The sequence below is a fragment of the Aspergillus brunneoviolaceus genome, assembly GCF_003184695.1.
Source record: "Aspergillus brunneoviolaceus CBS 621.78 unplaced genomic scaffold BO95scaffold_106, whole genome shotgun sequence".
Classification (NCBI taxonomy): Eukaryota; Fungi; Ascomycota; class Eurotiomycetes; order Eurotiales; family Aspergillaceae; genus Aspergillus; species Aspergillus brunneoviolaceus.
The window spans coordinates 1-16,237 of record NW_020290836.1 but is presented as its reverse complement, the minus strand read 5'-3'; the positions used below and the strand labels follow the sequence as shown (position 1 = coordinate 16,237).

At 56.3% G+C, this 16,237-nt stretch overlaps 8 protein-coding genes across 8 annotated transcripts; 3 read left to right on the top strand and 5 right to left on the bottom strand.

Moving 5' to 3' along the window:
• Positions 1-439: 439 nt before the first annotated feature.
• On the top strand, positions 440-1,452 carry BO95DRAFT_518865 (uncharacterized protein; the record flags this gene model as incomplete). The annotated part of the gene is made up of 1 exon (XM_025591992.1): positions 440-1,452. The coding sequence occupies one exon, from the start codon at positions 440-442 to the stop codon at positions 1,388-1,390; it is 951 nt and encodes a 316-aa protein (XP_025436764.1). The 3' UTR covers positions 1,391-1,452.
• Positions 1,453-1,718: 266 nt separating this feature from the next.
• Positions 1,719-4,087, bottom strand: BO95DRAFT_400780 (ABC1 kinase family protein). The gene is made up of 2 exons (XM_025583848.1): positions 3,169-4,087; positions 1,719-3,106 (listed from the first exon to the last, which is right to left on the bottom strand). The coding sequence occupies exons 1-2, from the start codon at positions 3,975-3,977 to the stop codon at positions 1,888-1,890; spliced, it is 2,028 nt and encodes a 675-aa protein (XP_025436763.1). The 5' UTR covers positions 3,978-4,087; the 3' UTR covers positions 1,719-1,887.
• A 220-nt stretch (positions 4,088-4,307) lies between these two features.
• On the bottom strand, positions 4,308-4,984 carry BO95DRAFT_425159 (uncharacterized protein; the record flags this gene model as incomplete). The annotated part of the gene is made up of 1 exon (XM_025584703.1): positions 4,308-4,984. Exon 1 carries the CDS (start codon positions 4,896-4,898, stop codon positions 4,308-4,310), a length of 591 nt encoding a protein of 196 aa, XP_025436762.1. The 5' UTR covers positions 4,899-4,984.
• Positions 4,985-6,770: 1,786 nt separating this feature from the next.
• On the bottom strand, positions 6,771-7,232 carry BO95DRAFT_376026 (uncharacterized protein; the record flags this gene model as incomplete). The annotated part of the gene is made up of 2 exons (XM_025583174.1): positions 6,771-7,148; positions 7,203-7,232. 2 exons carry the CDS (start codon positions 7,230-7,232, stop codon positions 6,771-6,773), a joined length of 408 nt encoding a protein of 135 aa, XP_025436761.1.
• A 1,577-nt stretch (positions 7,233-8,809) lies between these two features.
• On the bottom strand, positions 8,810-9,725 carry BO95DRAFT_21224 (uncharacterized protein). The gene has a single exon (XM_025581123.1). The coding sequence runs from the start codon at positions 9,578-9,580 to the stop codon at positions 9,107-9,109; it is 474 nt and encodes a 157-aa protein (XP_025436760.1). The 5' UTR covers positions 9,581-9,725; the 3' UTR covers positions 8,810-9,106.
• A 340-nt stretch (positions 9,726-10,065) lies between these two features.
• On the top strand, positions 10,066-10,587 carry BO95DRAFT_342438 (uncharacterized protein; the record flags this gene model as incomplete). Its single annotated transcript, XM_025581971.1, has 1 exon — positions 10,066-10,587. A coding segment is annotated over one exon (522 nt), but the record flags the coding sequence as incomplete, so codon positions are not given.
• Positions 10,588-12,374: 1,787 nt separating this feature from the next.
• BO95DRAFT_425151 (uncharacterized protein) lies at positions 12,375-13,720 on the top strand (the record flags this gene model as incomplete). Its single annotated transcript, XM_025584702.1, has 2 exons — positions 12,375-12,563; positions 12,621-13,720. 2 exons carry the CDS (start codon positions 12,375-12,377, stop codon positions 13,692-13,694), a joined length of 1,263 nt encoding a protein of 420 aa, XP_025436758.1. The 3' UTR covers positions 13,695-13,720.
• A 1,712-nt stretch (positions 13,721-15,432) lies between these two features.
• On the bottom strand, positions 15,433-16,205 carry BO95DRAFT_21202 (uncharacterized protein). The gene has a single exon (XM_025581122.1). The coding sequence runs from the start codon at positions 16,150-16,152 to the stop codon at positions 15,589-15,591; it is 564 nt and encodes a 187-aa protein (XP_025436757.1). The 5' UTR covers positions 16,153-16,205; the 3' UTR covers positions 15,433-15,588.
• Between the last annotated feature and the right edge of the window lie 32 nt (positions 16,206-16,237).

The following is a 16,237-nucleotide window of genomic DNA, read 5'->3' as shown; positions in this document are numbered from 1 at the left end:
CCCACCACCGCCAAAGACATACCAAAAATGTCACGACTTCGACACCCCGACCATACTCCTTCTCTATCATCACCCGCAGCAGTGGCAGAGCACAATCTCGAAAAAGTGCAGCCAGAATAAGAGCGATCGTGATCCACCTCCGGCCCTCGGCCTACCCCGGATTTCCTTACCCCGGATTCTCTTCCCGCCGGGCGCACTCCCACTCCACCTCCGACCCAGCCATATCCATATCCATGTCCTCACCAGAACAAAGTCAGCCGCAGCAATCACTTACCACTATCCCGGACCGCAGATTCACGCCAAACCCTCCCTTCACCTCCCCTACTCTACCCACCCCCCAACCCCACCTCAGACCATAACCATAACCAAATTCAAAACCAAGACCTCACCACAACCCCCCCCCCCTCTCTTCAATCCCCATCCACAAAGAAACCAGCCCATGGACCTCACCGACCCCGCCCACAACCTAGGCACCTTCCGCACACGCCCACGCACCAGCCGCTCCGGCGACCAAGAACTGCCCTGGAAACTGATCATCCCTGGCGGCGAAGACGACGCCCACGCCCACGCCCACGAGCAGCAACAGCACAATACCTCAACCCCAACCTCAACCCCCATCCTCAAACTCCCCATCCAAGCCACCACAACCACCACCACCACCACTGGCTTCCACCCCGAATCCACAGAAACATGGTCCGCCCGCATAACAGGGGAAGTCCTCCGCAGCATCGGCAAGAACAGCATCCTCGTTCCGCCGCGCCCATCACTCCAGCAGCAGCAGCAGCAGCAGCAGCAGCGCTCTAGATCCGCGCCCGCACCCGAACAGGAAGCAGATTCGATATCGCCGAAATCGAAGAGGTTATCTCCGGTAGTGGGGCATGGACAAGGGCAAGGGGTAACCACCTGGCGAACTACGACGATACCCCTCCTCACCCCCAGCCCCCACCCCCACAGTTCAAGCCCAGGCCCAGGCCTAAACCCAGGCCCAGGCCAAGGCCGGCCCCTCCTCCGCCGAAGAGGATCTACTACGGACACGAACACGAACACGGACACCATCGGGGGTGGTAGTGGTGATGGTGGAGGTGGCAGGACCCCGTCCCCGCTCCTGCTCCCGCCACCTCCGCCGTGCACGAAAGTTGATCTCCCGGCGTTACCGGGGTCGAGTGAGTCGCTGATGTCGGGGAGGGGGTCGCAGGGGCTGCAGGAGCAACAACATCCCGAACAACCCAGCCCCTCGACGGAGGTGGCGAAGCCGGCCGAAACCCCGAGCGAGAGGGCCGGGAAGCACGAGGATGACGAGGCCGAGATCGTGATGTTTAGTACGGCGTATCCGGGGCAGGAGTGGAAGCCGGCCGGGTTTATGGAGGCGTCGGGGTGGGGGTATGATTGACTGAACCTTATTATTGATGGGGGATTGGAGATTGGGATTGAGAATTGGGAGCTCTGGGGTTGTGGATAAGATAATCGGTGGGGGGGGGGGGCGCATTGTATTCTCGAATACGGGTGGCGTTGTCGCAGCGATAGGAATCTCTTGATATGGGGGGAGAAGGGCGTTTGTTATTGGGAGGGATTATGGTGCTCTGGTGTTTTGGGTTCAGGAGGGTTTGGGGGTTTAGTGTGCCTTAGCTTGCGCAATCTAGGTCTGTCTAGTATAGGGATTATTCGCGGATGCATGCATTCAGGAGAATGAATACTGGCAACTCCTGTGAACACTTCAGGGAGCGAGTTGATCTAGTTATCTTTGTAGACGAGTAGTTTCCAAGCCAAGCATCGCACATATCCAGAGTCGGAGTCCAACTTACAAAAGGAATCCGAGAAAAGTATATAAGTGTATGTGTATGATGTACAGTACAGTGTATACCCACCCACCACCAGACCCGGAGGACTCTATCCCTCGAAGATATTACTCCCCAACTCCACCCCCATATCCTTCGCCACCCCGCGCATCTGCAGCTCGATCTCATCCTCCATCCCGCCCCCCAACCGCAAAAACTGGCGCACCTTCGTGAACCAGAAGAACAGATCCGTCCCGAACAACACCACCCGGAACACCAGATGGCCCCAGGCGCCGCGCACCCGGGCGGCCACCCCCTCCGGCCGGTCCTCAGCCAGCGCGCGCGACGCCCACGTCCCCGTGATCTTGACGCGGTTGACGGGACTCCCCAGGAACTGGTTGTTGGCCTGGACGATGCGGAGGTTCCGGCCGATGAAGATCAGCGGGCGCGGCCACTTCTCCTCATCGCCCAGGATCTGGCGGATCGCGCGGCGCGCCGATTGCTGCATCTCGTAGTGCAGGGTCCCCGGGTCCTCCGGGGACAGCGTGCGCGAGACGGAGCGGTGGGTCGAGAGGTCGCCGCCCCGGTAGGGGCGCATCAGGGTCGCAGACGCGAAGAGGTCGGTGTTCTGGACCCCCCACGAGGAGACGATCTCCGACAGAGTCGTGTTGTCGAAGGTGAGGAGCGCTTTCCAGAACCGCGCGTATTGGTGCCGGAACGCTGGTTCCATGTGGATGTACAAGCCGTGGTCGATGAGGACCAGTTCCGGGTTGCCCGACGGGGTCCGTCGGATGAAGATGTTCCCTGGGTGCGGGTCGCAGTGGACATACCCCCACAGGAACATCTGCGCGGAGAAGAGGTCGACCATCGTGGTCATGACCTGCTTGAGGGAGAGGCCTAGCCCGCTGTCGCTGTAGCCGCCGCGCCAGTGGGTGCGCTCGGGCTTGAGCTGTGCGCCGTTGCGATCGAGGTTGGGGTGGGGGTTAGGTTGAGCCTTGCTGGACGGCGGGTCAAGCGGCGTTCCGTGGCAGCCTGGGGTGCCTTGACGCCATCCGCCACGCCAGGGTCGCGTGATGGAGTTCTTGTCCCAGAGGCGGACGCCCTCGATCCATTCAGCGGTCATCACCCGCTTCGAGCTGAGCTCGCGGTAGACCTTGGGGATGTACACTCGGTCGCGGAGGCGAGGCTCGCCGGCCACCAGCCGCGCCATGTTCTCGGAGTTGTCGGCTTCATTCTCAAAGTCCGTCTCCAGGGAGAGTCGCTCGGTGACATATGGGACCAGGCTGTAGAACGGGATATCGAAGAGCCGGCTGTAGATCCACGTCACAACCCTGCTGAAGTTAGCATGCGCTCCCAATAAACTACAAAACCGTGGAGTGAGCCGGAAACATACTTGAAAGCCCACAGATCCCATTTGATCTGCTTGCCGATCTCCCGTTTCTGAATCTTGATCGCCACCTCCCGCCCATCCGCCAGACGAGCCCAATGCACCTGCGCCACGCTGGCACTGGCCCGGGCCGTCCGCTCCATGAGGCCCCTGCCGGGTTCCCCGGTGAAGGAGACCCCGAAGACCTCCTCGACGGAGCGGCCGCCAAAGTCCTCGCGGATGACCTTCTCCACCTCCTTCCAGTCGTTCTGCGGCGCATCGTCGAACATGCGCGCGAACATCTTCTGGAACTCGGGCGGTAGGATGGCGGACTGCATGGCGATCGCCTGGCCGATCTTCAGGTACAGGCCGCCATTGTGCCGCAGGAGGTCGGACAGCCGCTCGGCGTTACGCGTGTGCACGGCGGCGATGGAGCTGGCCAGCGGAGGGTTGGGGCGGAAGTTGATCTTGTAGTCCAGCGCCACGAGGAGACCCAGGCCGAAGGTGCGCGCCGTGCGGGTCAGGCTGGCGGCGTAGAATTGGTTGTCGACCGCGTAGATCGCCCCGGCGGTGAGGGAGAGGTAGACGAGGCGACGCAGCCATTTGCGCGTACGCGTGTAGGTCTTGGCTGGGGTTGGTTTGCCTAGGGAGGCCGGCGAGGGCGGGACGAAGGGCTGGTATCGTCCGGGGTGGACATGGCGGCGGCTGGAGAGGGCTGGGTACCGCCGCGGCGGAGCTGGGAACTGGAAGTGGTGGCGGTGGGCACGCGAGCGGACGAGAGGAGAAGATAAAACAACGGGAGAGCGCAGGAGGCGCAGATAAATGGCTGATGCCATTATACCGAGATATAGAGCGGAAGAAATGGCATGGCGGGATAGAGAGAGGGTTTGAAAAAAATCGGTTGAGGTTGAATTGAGAGAATGAGGAAAAAGAGATGGCGTTGCAGTGGCAGCTGCAAGAGAAAGAGAGGATGACGTGAGGCGGTCGAGTTAAAGCGGCGGCGGAAGGCCGGGGCGGAGTTAATCAACCGGTAGAAACGGAGATAAGCCCGATCGGGGGCCACAGCAGGCAATAGGACAATATGATAAGGGTATTATTGCATGCATGCAGCAGCCAGCTTACTTAGTGAGTACATACTCATAGATAGTGTACTATACAGTTCATGACTAGAAACTATACATCTCCCCCATCACCATCATCTCCCCCCCCAATTGCCCACACACCGCGGCGTACTCGCGCATCTTGTTGGGAATAATCTCCTCCCAGAGCTGGTTCTTCTGCACCCACTCGTACTGGGCTTGACAGACCGGCTCGGAAGCCAAAGGCAGCAACCAGGGCAGGTGAGCCAGCGCGGCCCGCACAAAACTCTCTTTGAAGCAGGTGCCGAACGCGGTCAGGGTCTCTCCATCCGCACAGACATCGCGGCCGGCGTCCAGCAACGGGCCGCATTGTCGCTTGATGAGCCCGGCCACCTCGTCCCCCAGGCGCATCATCGCCTCCTCCTGCTGGTCCGGGTGATCCACCCGGGCCAGGAGGCTGCGGACAGCGGGCAGGAAGGTCTGGTTGCGCGTCCAGAGGTCCCAATGCGCGACCGTCGGTCGACAGCCTTGGTCGCAGATCTCCTGTTGGAATTGCTCGAGGAGCGCGTGCGGACGACTGGTGAGGGCAACGATGGCCTTGAAGCAAGTCGTGCTGAATTTGGCAGTGACCGGGGAGAAAACAAGCACAATCCAGAGGCCAAGGGTGAGAAGCCGCATGGTTACACGGCAATAATGGGTTATATGTGATGTAAGGAGACGAGAGGTGATTAAGAAAAAGAAAAGAAGGAGTCGAGTGAGAGGAAGAGAAGGGTCGAACACTGGGAGGAGGAACAGGAAGGGGGGGGGGGGAAGAAGGAAAAGTGTGGAAGTGGCAGTGTTTCTCTCTCTCAGGGCCTCCCCTGGATGATCGACAATCACCCCCAGTTCCTCTTCCTTCCCTTCCCCCGCATCAATTTCCCCCTCAAACCCCCATAGTCCATAATCCATCCAGCTTCAACCTCCGGCAACCCTCGGGCTTCATTCGGAGATTCCCACATCCAAATCCTCAACTCACCGGTCCTCTACCCTCCGCGCGCACCGAAGATAGGACTCCTCTCCCCCAACTGACCCATCAACCCTCCTGAGAACAAAACAACGCGGACGAAAATCCGCATGCATACTCATCAATTAATGAACTGGAGCCCTAATCCCCTCACCCATCCCCCCAACTATCGAATCCCTCCAGCAATCGAACCTCAACTCTGCATGTGTGCAGGGAGCAGACCATTGTCCAAATCCAGCCCCCCTCCCCTTCAATGTGATAGATCCAGATATCGACAGTACTCCATCGCTATCCTCTTGACAATATCTTTCTTTGCCCGCCACAACCGACAATGCCCGCGGCCGGAAGAGAAGATCACCCACCACACCCACCACACCCACACCACCACTTGGTGCAGTGCAGTGCAGTAGAGTTTCGCGGTCAGCGCGGGTACACCCGTATCAGCAGGAGGTCTGTGGGACAATCATCGCGGCTGGCATGCATGCATGCATGCATTTGTTCGTGAACGGGGGAAACTCTGATATGTATCAACCACATAAGATTCCTGCAGACGATTGGTTGTTGTGCGTGCGCATTGACACTCACCACCACCACCACCACCACCACCGCCGTGGTATTCCGATCATCCAGACGCAGCAAGACTATTGAACGATAGACGACGGTCTACCCCCGTTGTCCTGCAGGTAAGAAATATACCGCGTGCAGAGATGAGACCGGGAGTTCTTGCGAGCTGTCGGATCGCACTCACCTGATCGGGGCGGTACGACTGGAGGAATGCGGGGATTAGTGGAGAGGGGGGGAGCAGATTTACTGGATTGAGGAGCCCGAAGGTGCTAGGTCAGATGGGTTGGTGTCGGGACTCGGGCTTCTCTATCACCCACCCCCTCGTCGGGGACCTGAGTCAAATAACCTATAGGAGGGGGGAAGTGAGCTCAGATGAGACTGAAGAATGGAGCAATGGCTGGGACGGGGGGGCAGGCCAGTCCGTCACGGAGCTGATTAGATTGGGTTTGAAGTTTAAGGTTCCTCCCTACGGAGCAATAAGAGGCTAGCTAGCATTACAGTTGGCTGGAAGCGTGGGAGGTCCGGTTGTGAGTTCACATTGATTCATTAGAGTTATTCGCTATCCGTAAGTGTGTAAAAGTCGACCACTATGCTAATGCCGAAACCGTCCGTACCAGGTGTATATCCCCCCTTGCGTCTGATGCCCGAAACTCCTCGCTAAAACCAACCTAATCCGAAATGATAACATGGAGAGAGATAAGACATGAGAGAGATGAAACAGTTGGGGAAGAGAAGAAATGCCAAGTGGCAGTGCAAGGAAACGCCTCAAGGAGTGAGATCTAGAATGCCTGTAGTGGTGGTGATGATGATGACAAAAAGAGATGACAAATGAAAAGCCGTCGTCCCGGACAGGGTATTGGCGCTGTGTGTGAAGTCTAGAAGAGTAGAGAAAGGCTCAAAATGCGAAGTCAAAAGATCAGATGAAGGCAAAAAAAATGTCCTAGGGAGACGATGATTGGATGAAGGAAGGAAAGGAATGCCCGTCAGGCATGTCGCTGGCGTCGGCGCAGCTCGTCTCGGCTTAAAAAGCGACGAATACGCGAAACAAAGCGGCCGGCAGTGGAGTCTGCGTCAGGGTTAGCGTGGCTCACATGCACCGGGGATGACAGGTCACACTGGCGGGCGAACATACCACTGTATCGGCGGCCACTGGGCTTAGACGAAAAATGCTCCGGGGTGGACGGATAAGACATATCAGTCCAGTAGCATGTATCCGGATAGTCTGCGAGGTGGCGGGCCTTGGCCCATGGGTTCTCATCGGATTGCAATTGAAGGGCGACAACGTGAGGATACAGTGATCCCAGTGGGTAGAGAATCTCCTCGGGAGAGCGTTGTCGGTCAATGTCCAGACTCTGGCTGGTCTGTTGACTATCAGTATGGTGGTGATGGGACGATGAGGCTGGCGTGGTACTCACGTAAGGCTCGTAGTTGCTCTTGTAAGTCATGATGGTTGTGAGGTGGTGAAAGATGTGATTGATGTGATGTGAGAGAGATCGGAAGGTGGTTTGTAGGACGTGTAGATGGTTCGGCTGGATCGTAGTATAGAACGATGTAGAACAGCAGAGGATAGCGATCGATAGATATAGATCTCGCGATTGACGATTGACGATTGACGGAGAGTCGACGAAGAATGTGATTGCTGAAAGAGGGACACGTTCTCTGAAGAGACTTTGGAACTGGATGGAGACAAGCTCGGGAGAAACCTTGATAGTTATATAACATGCGGCCGAACAGCCGTGCCCTGGTGGAGGTCAGAGGAGATTGTCAGCCACGCCTGGCTGGTTTTAGTTGAAGGTGGGGGGAGCAGCTGCCACGCATCGACCTGACCCTGGCTAGCCTTGTTGTTTAATTGGCATTTTTTTTTTTTAAATTTTTTTCTTTCGTTGCTGCTTCTTTTTTTCGTTCGCTTATCCTGGCAAGAATTAGAAAATCAAAACCTTCTTTTCATTTTCCTTTTTGTCACTCCTAAAAAATTAATCAACTAACCAATCTATTGTTCACCGATGGCTTACAATTTACGAGATCCCAGCCGCGAGGATCATTGACCAGGATAATCCCAGTGGTTCCGGCCGACCAGGAGTCGATGGATCGCATCGCCGGGCCTGATTTGAATTTAGGTCAGGCATGATCTCATCATCACTTCAGCCGTCGCCAGATCGATTTAGAGCGAAAACCGGGCGGGAACCGGGCTAGTCGCAGTTGCCCTGGGCTAATTCAGGTCCGACGGGTTGGGTTGAATTTAGCACTTCTGACGGCGACCGCATTGTCCAGGCTGACTGGCGGATGCTCTCAGGAACTAGCTGGCCCTAAGCAGGATAGCTGAGAGTATCTTCATCTGTCCATTTGTGACCATCCAGTCATCGATCGGGAATGGCCGCAGGTGGGACTCCACTTGGTCAGGCACTTGGTTTCGAATCCGGATCCAGTGCGTCAGAGAGCGGGGACTGCATGCAGCACTACTGCTTAGTCGGTTTAGTCGGTTGCTGCATCGACTGCACACCTGAAGCAACTTAGCAAAGCTGCTAGCAGCCTTTGGCTTCGCTCGCAGGCTAGCCTTCGTTAGCCGGCGAGGGCTGATCGACCGCCAGCATGGCCGAGAGGCCGGTGGACGGTGTGTCCGATGGACGGCGATCAAGCCTGTCGCCTGCTTCCCCTTGCATGGAGAAAGCCGGTCAGGTCGGACTATCGTCCACGTTGTGCCGTTCCTGGGGGGTTGCATATGTATGGTGACGCGCTTGTACACACCTTTTCTTTTTTTACTTGTGTACTCGGTTGAAGAACAAGGAGAAGTTGGTCAAAATGGCCACCAGATGGGAAGAGGAGGGTTGTGTCACGATTGCGTCGGAGGGCCACAGGAGACATTGGTGCGGGGAATGGAGACTGAGTGAATCGCAGCGGAGCTGTCACAGATCGGTGGGTGACTATTGATTCCTGCCTGGGAGCCTGTTTTTTCAGGAGGCGGATGGGAGGCCAGGCTGCTGACTACTACGACTCTACGAGTAACTAACTTACGCACTCCTTTCCCTTCGCCCCCCTCCCCCCAAAATCCTCTCCACTCCTCCATCTCCATCGCTATTCTTCACCATTCTTCTCTTAGGCCCTCAGCTAGCTCTTAATACTCATCGTAATATTAATCTATTTCGTCTCCTATGATCCTATCAAAGGTTGGGATAAGCGAATCGCCGCTAATGTCCGTGTTTTTCAAATCCTGGTGTCTCTAGCGCCATGGAGGTGTCCAGGTTCTCGGGTCTGGATAATGGATAGATGTGCTGACTGGTAAGCATTAAGCAGACTCTTGGAGGGCTTAGCAAATTATAACCTACTGAATAATTATCGCGACAAGGATGCAGCGAGGAGCGAGGAGCGAGGACGCGAGACCTTGCTCAGTACATCCATCTTCCTTGTCGACCATCTGCATGCCTGGCCGCCTCAGGCCTATAAAATAGGGCTGCACAGCCACGCTACTACGGCCCCGCCGGCACCGAACAACTGCGGACTGCGAACAGATCTGTGGCGGTCTGGCGGAGAAGCCCGTGGCTTGACCCTGTCCGTCTCCGCTTAGGGCGTCAATAGTCGGGATAGCTTCACACCCTGAGTCGACCGTCGGCTCTCCACACTCCCCTGTCATGCGGCCCCTCGCCGTGAGCTTGGGCTTGTTGCACTGATGCTCGGCCTGGTTTCTTTCCCCTTCGGGTTGGCCATCGGGCTGGCCGCCATCCCCCCTTGTCCCGAGGGGAGGGCCCGAGAAGTATAAGGAGCAGACTCCCTCGTGTCGAATCTCCTTCCCAATCATCCATCGTGCGACTTTGATTCATTCGCACCTGTCAGCCAGCACATGTCTATGTCCCATGGCGCTAAGTCCAAGTCCCTCCGAACACGATTATCAGCGAAGCTCTCCTTCAGTGGACTGGTCCGATCAGTCGCCCATCGCTTCCTCCGACTGTTTCCCCGCAAGTAAGAAAGCCTTTACTTTCAACCTGCTATGACCTTCCTGGGCACGTCTAAAGATTGAGGCCCCTGGGCCAAACAGAATCTCTCTGGCTGGACACAACTGAACTTCAATCCGGTTCTAGACCTGTGAATATGTCCCCAGCAGGCGGCGGGCCATCCACGCCCGCGTCGTCTTCATCCTCCTCGATTAAATACTCGTCCGCTGCTACCGAACCGCCTGCATCTGTTGCTGCTGCAAGACAGCAACAGCATCCGCAACATTCTTCCTGGTCGATCCCGCCGGACACGGCCGCCAATCCATCAGCAGATCCGTCGTCGACTCCGATCGACCTGCTGGACACATGGTATCCGCAGTATCTACGCTGCACGCAGTATTTCCTCGAGCAAGGCCAGTTCTCACCCGCGGTCCTATCGCTGGCCGCGTTTCTGAACATCCGTCTACCGTGCCAGCGGGGCGAGCGGCAAGAAAGCTCCTCCTTCTCGTCCTCGGACGCAGGGGGGCCAGCAGCAGTAGCAGCAGCAGCAGCGCATGTGCAGCTGCGGCGGTACGTCCGGCGACTCGTGGTGACGGCGCACGACAGCCCCGAGGTGCTGCAGGCCTTCTTCGGGGCGGAGTGGGCGGGCGGGGTGGGCTGTGTGGTGCAGCAGGAGCGGCAGACGTACCTGTTTACGGCGAAGAGCAGCGGGTGGGCGGCGACCAAAGCGGCGTACGACCTGTTGCCGGACGAGCAGACGCCCTTCCTGCGTCCGCTGCGGGCGCCGGCGGAGGAGGAGTTGCGGCTGGCGGAATCGCGGTGGAGTGACTGGCTGGCGATGGAGGACTGGATGGTGGGGCCTCGGAGTCCGTGGAGGGATTCATGATGTCTACGACTTTTCTTTTCTGGCGCTACGTTTCCTATGTTCGTTTCGATTTTCATTTGTTAGATTGGCACTGCAGCCGCATATGATAACTGCAATCGCAAAAATGATAGAAGGATCATCATATAGGTCTATCTCTTCCCGGTGTGTAGTATTCCTGACCGCGGACCACGCCTTCGAATTCCTGTATCCGGGTTAGCAGACTGATAGCCTTACCCTGGCTCGAGTACGCATGTAAGACACCCCAAGTAATATGAGGATCAATTAAGATGAGCCACTAACTATCGGGTATAGCACTGCAAGTTAGTGTAGATTGCAGATACCAGATAGAGCGTCAAATTCCAAATCGCGTCGTGGACCCCGTCCAACTAGATCAGACTAGACGACAAACCAAATAAACTACAATACCGCCCTGGGCATTGGGCAGGCCTGCCATGGGGGCGGAAAATTAAAACCGAGATCCAAAAAAAAAAAAAAAGCATGCGACCCAGCACATTGGACCTGTCAATCCCTCGACCATCGGCGCTAAAACAATTGCATTGAGACACCAAGCCCCAAAGCTGAAAGCTGAATTCTTAGTGGTGAATTGTGTAATGGTGAATGGTGCGGTGAAGGGGGAGGGGGGGCAGGAGAAAAAAGGGGAAATCCCCCCACATGGGGTCAGGGATCTTGTTCCGTGTCAACTTTTCTCTATGGTAGTCTACTGGCGGTCAGCCAGCCAGCCACATGTGCATGGAACAATTCATGGAAGATTCTTTTCCATGCCCTGGCCCTGCACGGCTAATGCATGAGGAGAGGTCGGGGGTGGACCAAAATAGGTGACCTATCACTGGCCTTAGTCGTGTTTGAGAGATTGCGTTTCCTTTCCACCCGTGACTTGTGTTTCCGTTTCCGTTTCCAATCCCCAAGTCTCACACTAGTTTTAGGTCTGGCTGGCTGGCTGGCTGGCTGGCTGGCTGGCTGGCTGGCTTGCACCGCCCGTCTTCATCTTCTTGGCTTGGTCGGGGAATCCGAGCTTTAATTCAGGCACCGACTGAACAGTGAATCTGGGGGTAGGATTTTCTTCCATCACTAAACTCGTTTCAGACTTTCAGTCAATAGTCAATGTTTAGTGCCCAGGAATCTTAATTAAACCTACCCGCAAAGGCAGCCCGACACTCCAGCTGTCAGGCTGTCAGGCTGTCACCACTCACCACTCACCAGCGTCAGCATGACAAATACTCTATCCTTAGTTAACTAGGGCGTTATCTTGGGGGACTTATCTTGCTTGGGTAACTCACCTCTACTAACTAATCTATACAGAGTAAGTCAACTGCACTAATCCTTAGTGTAGATGGCGATCGCCCGGGGCTCCCAACGTGACTCACACACCTTTTGGGATCATGGATGTAAATTAACTGAACCTTTCCTCTGCCTTGACCTGTCATATTTGAAATTCCAGCCGATCATCGCAAGCCAAGCATCGACGGACAAGGACTCGGATATTTTTGCTTGCTTTTTTTACTTTGACCTTGTTGTCAACTGTACCCCAAAGTAAATCCTCCGATTTACCGTCCGTCCGTCCGTCCGTCAACAACCGACCTAAGCGACCTGAATAAATCCTTCCGAGACGTCAGAAGATAGATCCAGATCTTCGAAACGAGGAAAAGTCAACCGAGTTGTACAGTCCAGCAACACAAGCAAAAAAAAAAAAAGCAACTCCTGTCCAACAACCCCGTATTCAACCAAGTGGTTGGCAACGTACTGTACTGTACAACCCGCCCCCAAATCCCAACACGATGGATCAAGATCCCAATTCGGATGCTGTGACGATTCACGAGCACCCTCCGTCAACCTGGTCCTCATCGTCTGGGATACTCCCCCGCCTCCAATCCCAGCTCCCCTACTCCATCCCCCTCCTGCGTCGGATCCAGCACCACCTCGCCTATCCTACCTCCACCGCCACCGTCTTGGCTACGTTTCCTGCAGTACACCAGCATGAGACGCCGCGCTCCACCGGCGCATCACCAGCCGCACCATCCGAGGAAGAGGAAGAAGAACCCTGGCTAACAGCCTACATCGACCTGCACGCCGGCCGCGAGACCCAAGTGGTGATCTACAGCAGCGCGGAAGCGGATTCCTCAGTCGACGTCGACGTCTCTCTACCCAGCAGCACCACCCACGCCCCCGGGCCAAAGAGCACCGGCACCGAGACCGGTTCCCAGCGCTCCCTCTCCCTCTTGTCCTCACAACACACCCAGACAATCCGGCGCCAACTCCTCGCCCTATTCCAACATATCAAAACCCACCTGCTCCCGGCGTACACCGCCCATCTCGCGGCCGCGGACCCCGTGACAACGACCGCAACAAAAACAGATCACCAGCTGCCCCCACCCCCGCCGCAGGCCTTTCTAATCGGGAATCTGCACACGGGGCTGCTGGCGGTGCTTCTTGCGGGGCCGACCCCGACCCCGACGGAAACCGATGAGCATGCGCTGGCAGCAGTGTATACTTCCGGCGTGGGATCGGCGTCGTTCGTCCCGGGGCAGAAGGTGCATCGCTACGACCACGCGCCGTACGTCAAGTATCTGTTTGGGAGGGAGGAGGTGGTTTGTCCCCGGGATGGTGGTGGTGGTAGTGCTGCCACGGGTCAGGATGGCTTCCGCTTCCACACCCGCGACGGCCGGCAGGGCGTGCAACCCCAGCATTTCGCCCTCGTGCGGAGCCGCACGGTGATTCCGCGGTCGGATGCGACCTTGGCCATGTTGCCCGGGGCGGCGGTTTATGCGCCGACGGCCGGAGCGGGTGATGGAGGGACAGAGAATCCCGTGGCGTGGGCGTTTCTCGGGCCCGACGGGTCGCTGGCGACGTTGCATGTTGAGGCGGAGTATCGCGGGCAGGGGCTGGCGGGGAGGGTGGCGCGCGAGGCGATGAGGCGGGGGATGGTGGAGGATGGGCGGTGGTGGAATGGGAACGGGGAGGAGGATAAAACTGGGGATGGGATGCTGGTGCATACGAATGTGGCGATGGGGAACGGGGCGAGCCGGCGGGTGATGGAGAAGTTGGGGGGGAGGGTTGGCTGGACGGTTACGTGGACGGTCGTGGAGGTGCTACAGTAGGTGGTAGTTATACTCTGTAGAGTCGGTATAGAATTCTGCATAAGGCGGGCATGTATAGAGCCGAGCCGCTTCATATTATACCGTTACCAAACTACCTACGATATCATACCTAAGTAACTCCCAGCCGTCTCTCGCCGTTGCCAGGCCATCTCGTCCTCCTGGCGAGTACTTTCAAGTTGACTGGTTCACATGCTCTTCGCGAAGACCAGCTCATTCATCCTTCCGCCGGTTGAGGTTGGAGATGGAAAGATCGGGTACGCAATAGTCAGCCCGGTCATGACGGCCTTACCTCCAGCAGGTTCTCCGACCAAGCACCGGTTATGTCTGTCCATTTGGACCGTGAAACGAGAATTGGTCAAGTAACCGCGCGGAATGAATTGCTTTCTGACATGAGTAAGGTCACTCTTCACCAAGTGCTCCAGAACTTCCCCCTCGCGGCTATCTGATGAATGCTCTGGCAGTCAGTATCTTGAGCGATACATAGCGCTGGCGTGGCCGATCCCGCGCGAGCCACATTGTTGAGTAGCCACCATACCCAAGCTTGTGGACGACAGTATAGCGGCCACTAAGTTACCAAAGGTGTCTCCGATGAGAGTTGGGTGGTAACCCGCCAGGCACATATTCCTCAAAGATACTCAACATCTACCTCAGGGTGGTATAGATCTTCCATTGGCGCGTTGGCCATGGTATGGAAGCGTCGAGGTGGGTGCGGTGACGGAGAGGCTCTGTGGTGACGGCTGGTCTTCGGTGTGAATGGAAAACGGCACAGGCAAAGATCTTTATGTTGTCGACGAGGTACCACTGGCTGGGCACATGGGCGAGGGAGTCTCCAGCTAGGGTTCATCATTTCTACATTCATGTCCTTTGCAACGGTCATCGAACAACGCGCTATAACTGCCAATACTGAGAGGAGGTGTGGGGCCGCGGTCGTCGCTGGAAGATGGCCAAAGTACGAGTGATGTATTATTGCTAAATCACGCCTAGAGTGCCTCAGTCAGACGGCGTAAATCGCTATGCTCCCTTGGTTACCTCGGCATATAGATATATATCATCTCTCTTGGGGGTGGTACCTTTCCGTGCCTCCTGTTGGGGAATCCTGCTTCCAACCATGCACCTAGGGTTATACCAATACATCGAATACTCCTGACCGCTGACCGCCGTATCCATACTGGCGAAGTACAATGTCCTGCTGCTAGCAGTGCAGTAAGGGACACATAGAAGCAGCAGTCACATATATATAACAATGGTCTCATACTAGGGTTAGCGGGTGGGCCGAATTAGGAGTACGTAACTTGGCGGTGGAAGGTTGTTTCTGACGATTCTGAGGGTCGAGGCCACATGACGTCATTTTGTTGTATAGAACGCGCGTTTTATAGAGGAAAAATGTAGTCAATCGATACATGCTGTTACCCGGACACTTTTGACTAGCTAATCCCCCCAGAGGGAAGATGCTCTAGGCTATCGCGAAGCTGCGTGCGGCCATATGAATCGGGATGGTCTAGTAGATCGTACTTAGGGTCTGCCACGGTTTTCCTGGGTTCATGCACCTCGGAGTAACTCCCCAGCTAGTGAGTGCACTCCATTTATATGCTGCCTTACTCCTAAATTCTCCTCTACCCACTTCCTAACAACTGCCAGGACTCGCACTCCGTCGGTCAGCGGCAGCCAGGAAACCGGGCAGGGTGAGCCCAACTGATCAAATGCAGGTGTGGAAGACAGGGACTCGAGATAGTCGGCTGTGTAGTCAAATGGAGTACAAGGTTGTATATAAACAACCAAAGATTATCCTCTGAAAAAAAAAGCAACAGGCTAAACCAAACAACCTCCTTTCCCCAACACCAACACCAACAGCCCACAACCCACAACCGGATAACACACAAAAACAATCCGAAGATCAATCAAAAACCTCATCCCCACCCACCGTCTGGATACTCGCAACCATCACCGCCCCATCCGCCGTCACAATCTTCCTCTCCCTCGCCCTCGCGCTATCCCCACCTGCATGACCGAAATCTTCTCCCCCCTCCTCCCCCTCCTCCTCCTTCTCCTCCCATCGCCTCCTGCTCCACGGAACATTAATCAACTCCCGCTCCATCCTCGCAGGCAACTCCGCTCGCTGCCGATAGAACCCCGTATCCGATAATTCGGCCGTTGTCGCTGTTGTCCTTCCCCTTCCCCTTCCCGTTCCGGTGTCCGCTTCCGCTTCGGTGCGTGGAATCCGAGTACTCCTAGTGGTAGCAGTAGCAGTAGCGGTAGCACCATCCCTCGAAGGTTCCGTATCCCTTGCCCCCCTCATCTGCACCGTAGGCTTAACGTTAACATTCACATTGATATGACCCCGCATCCGAGCCGGCGTAGGCAGAGGTTTCTTGGTGGGCGTTGTCTCCGGCGAGACGAGCGGGCTGACGCTTTCGGGGTCGCTGTTGCTGCTGTTGTTGTTGTTGCTGAATGAGCGCATTGCGAGGTGGCGGTCTCGGTCGTTGAGCGGGGAGATTTGGATTTGAGCTTGAGGGGAGGGGGAGGGGGAGGGGGTAGGTAGGATG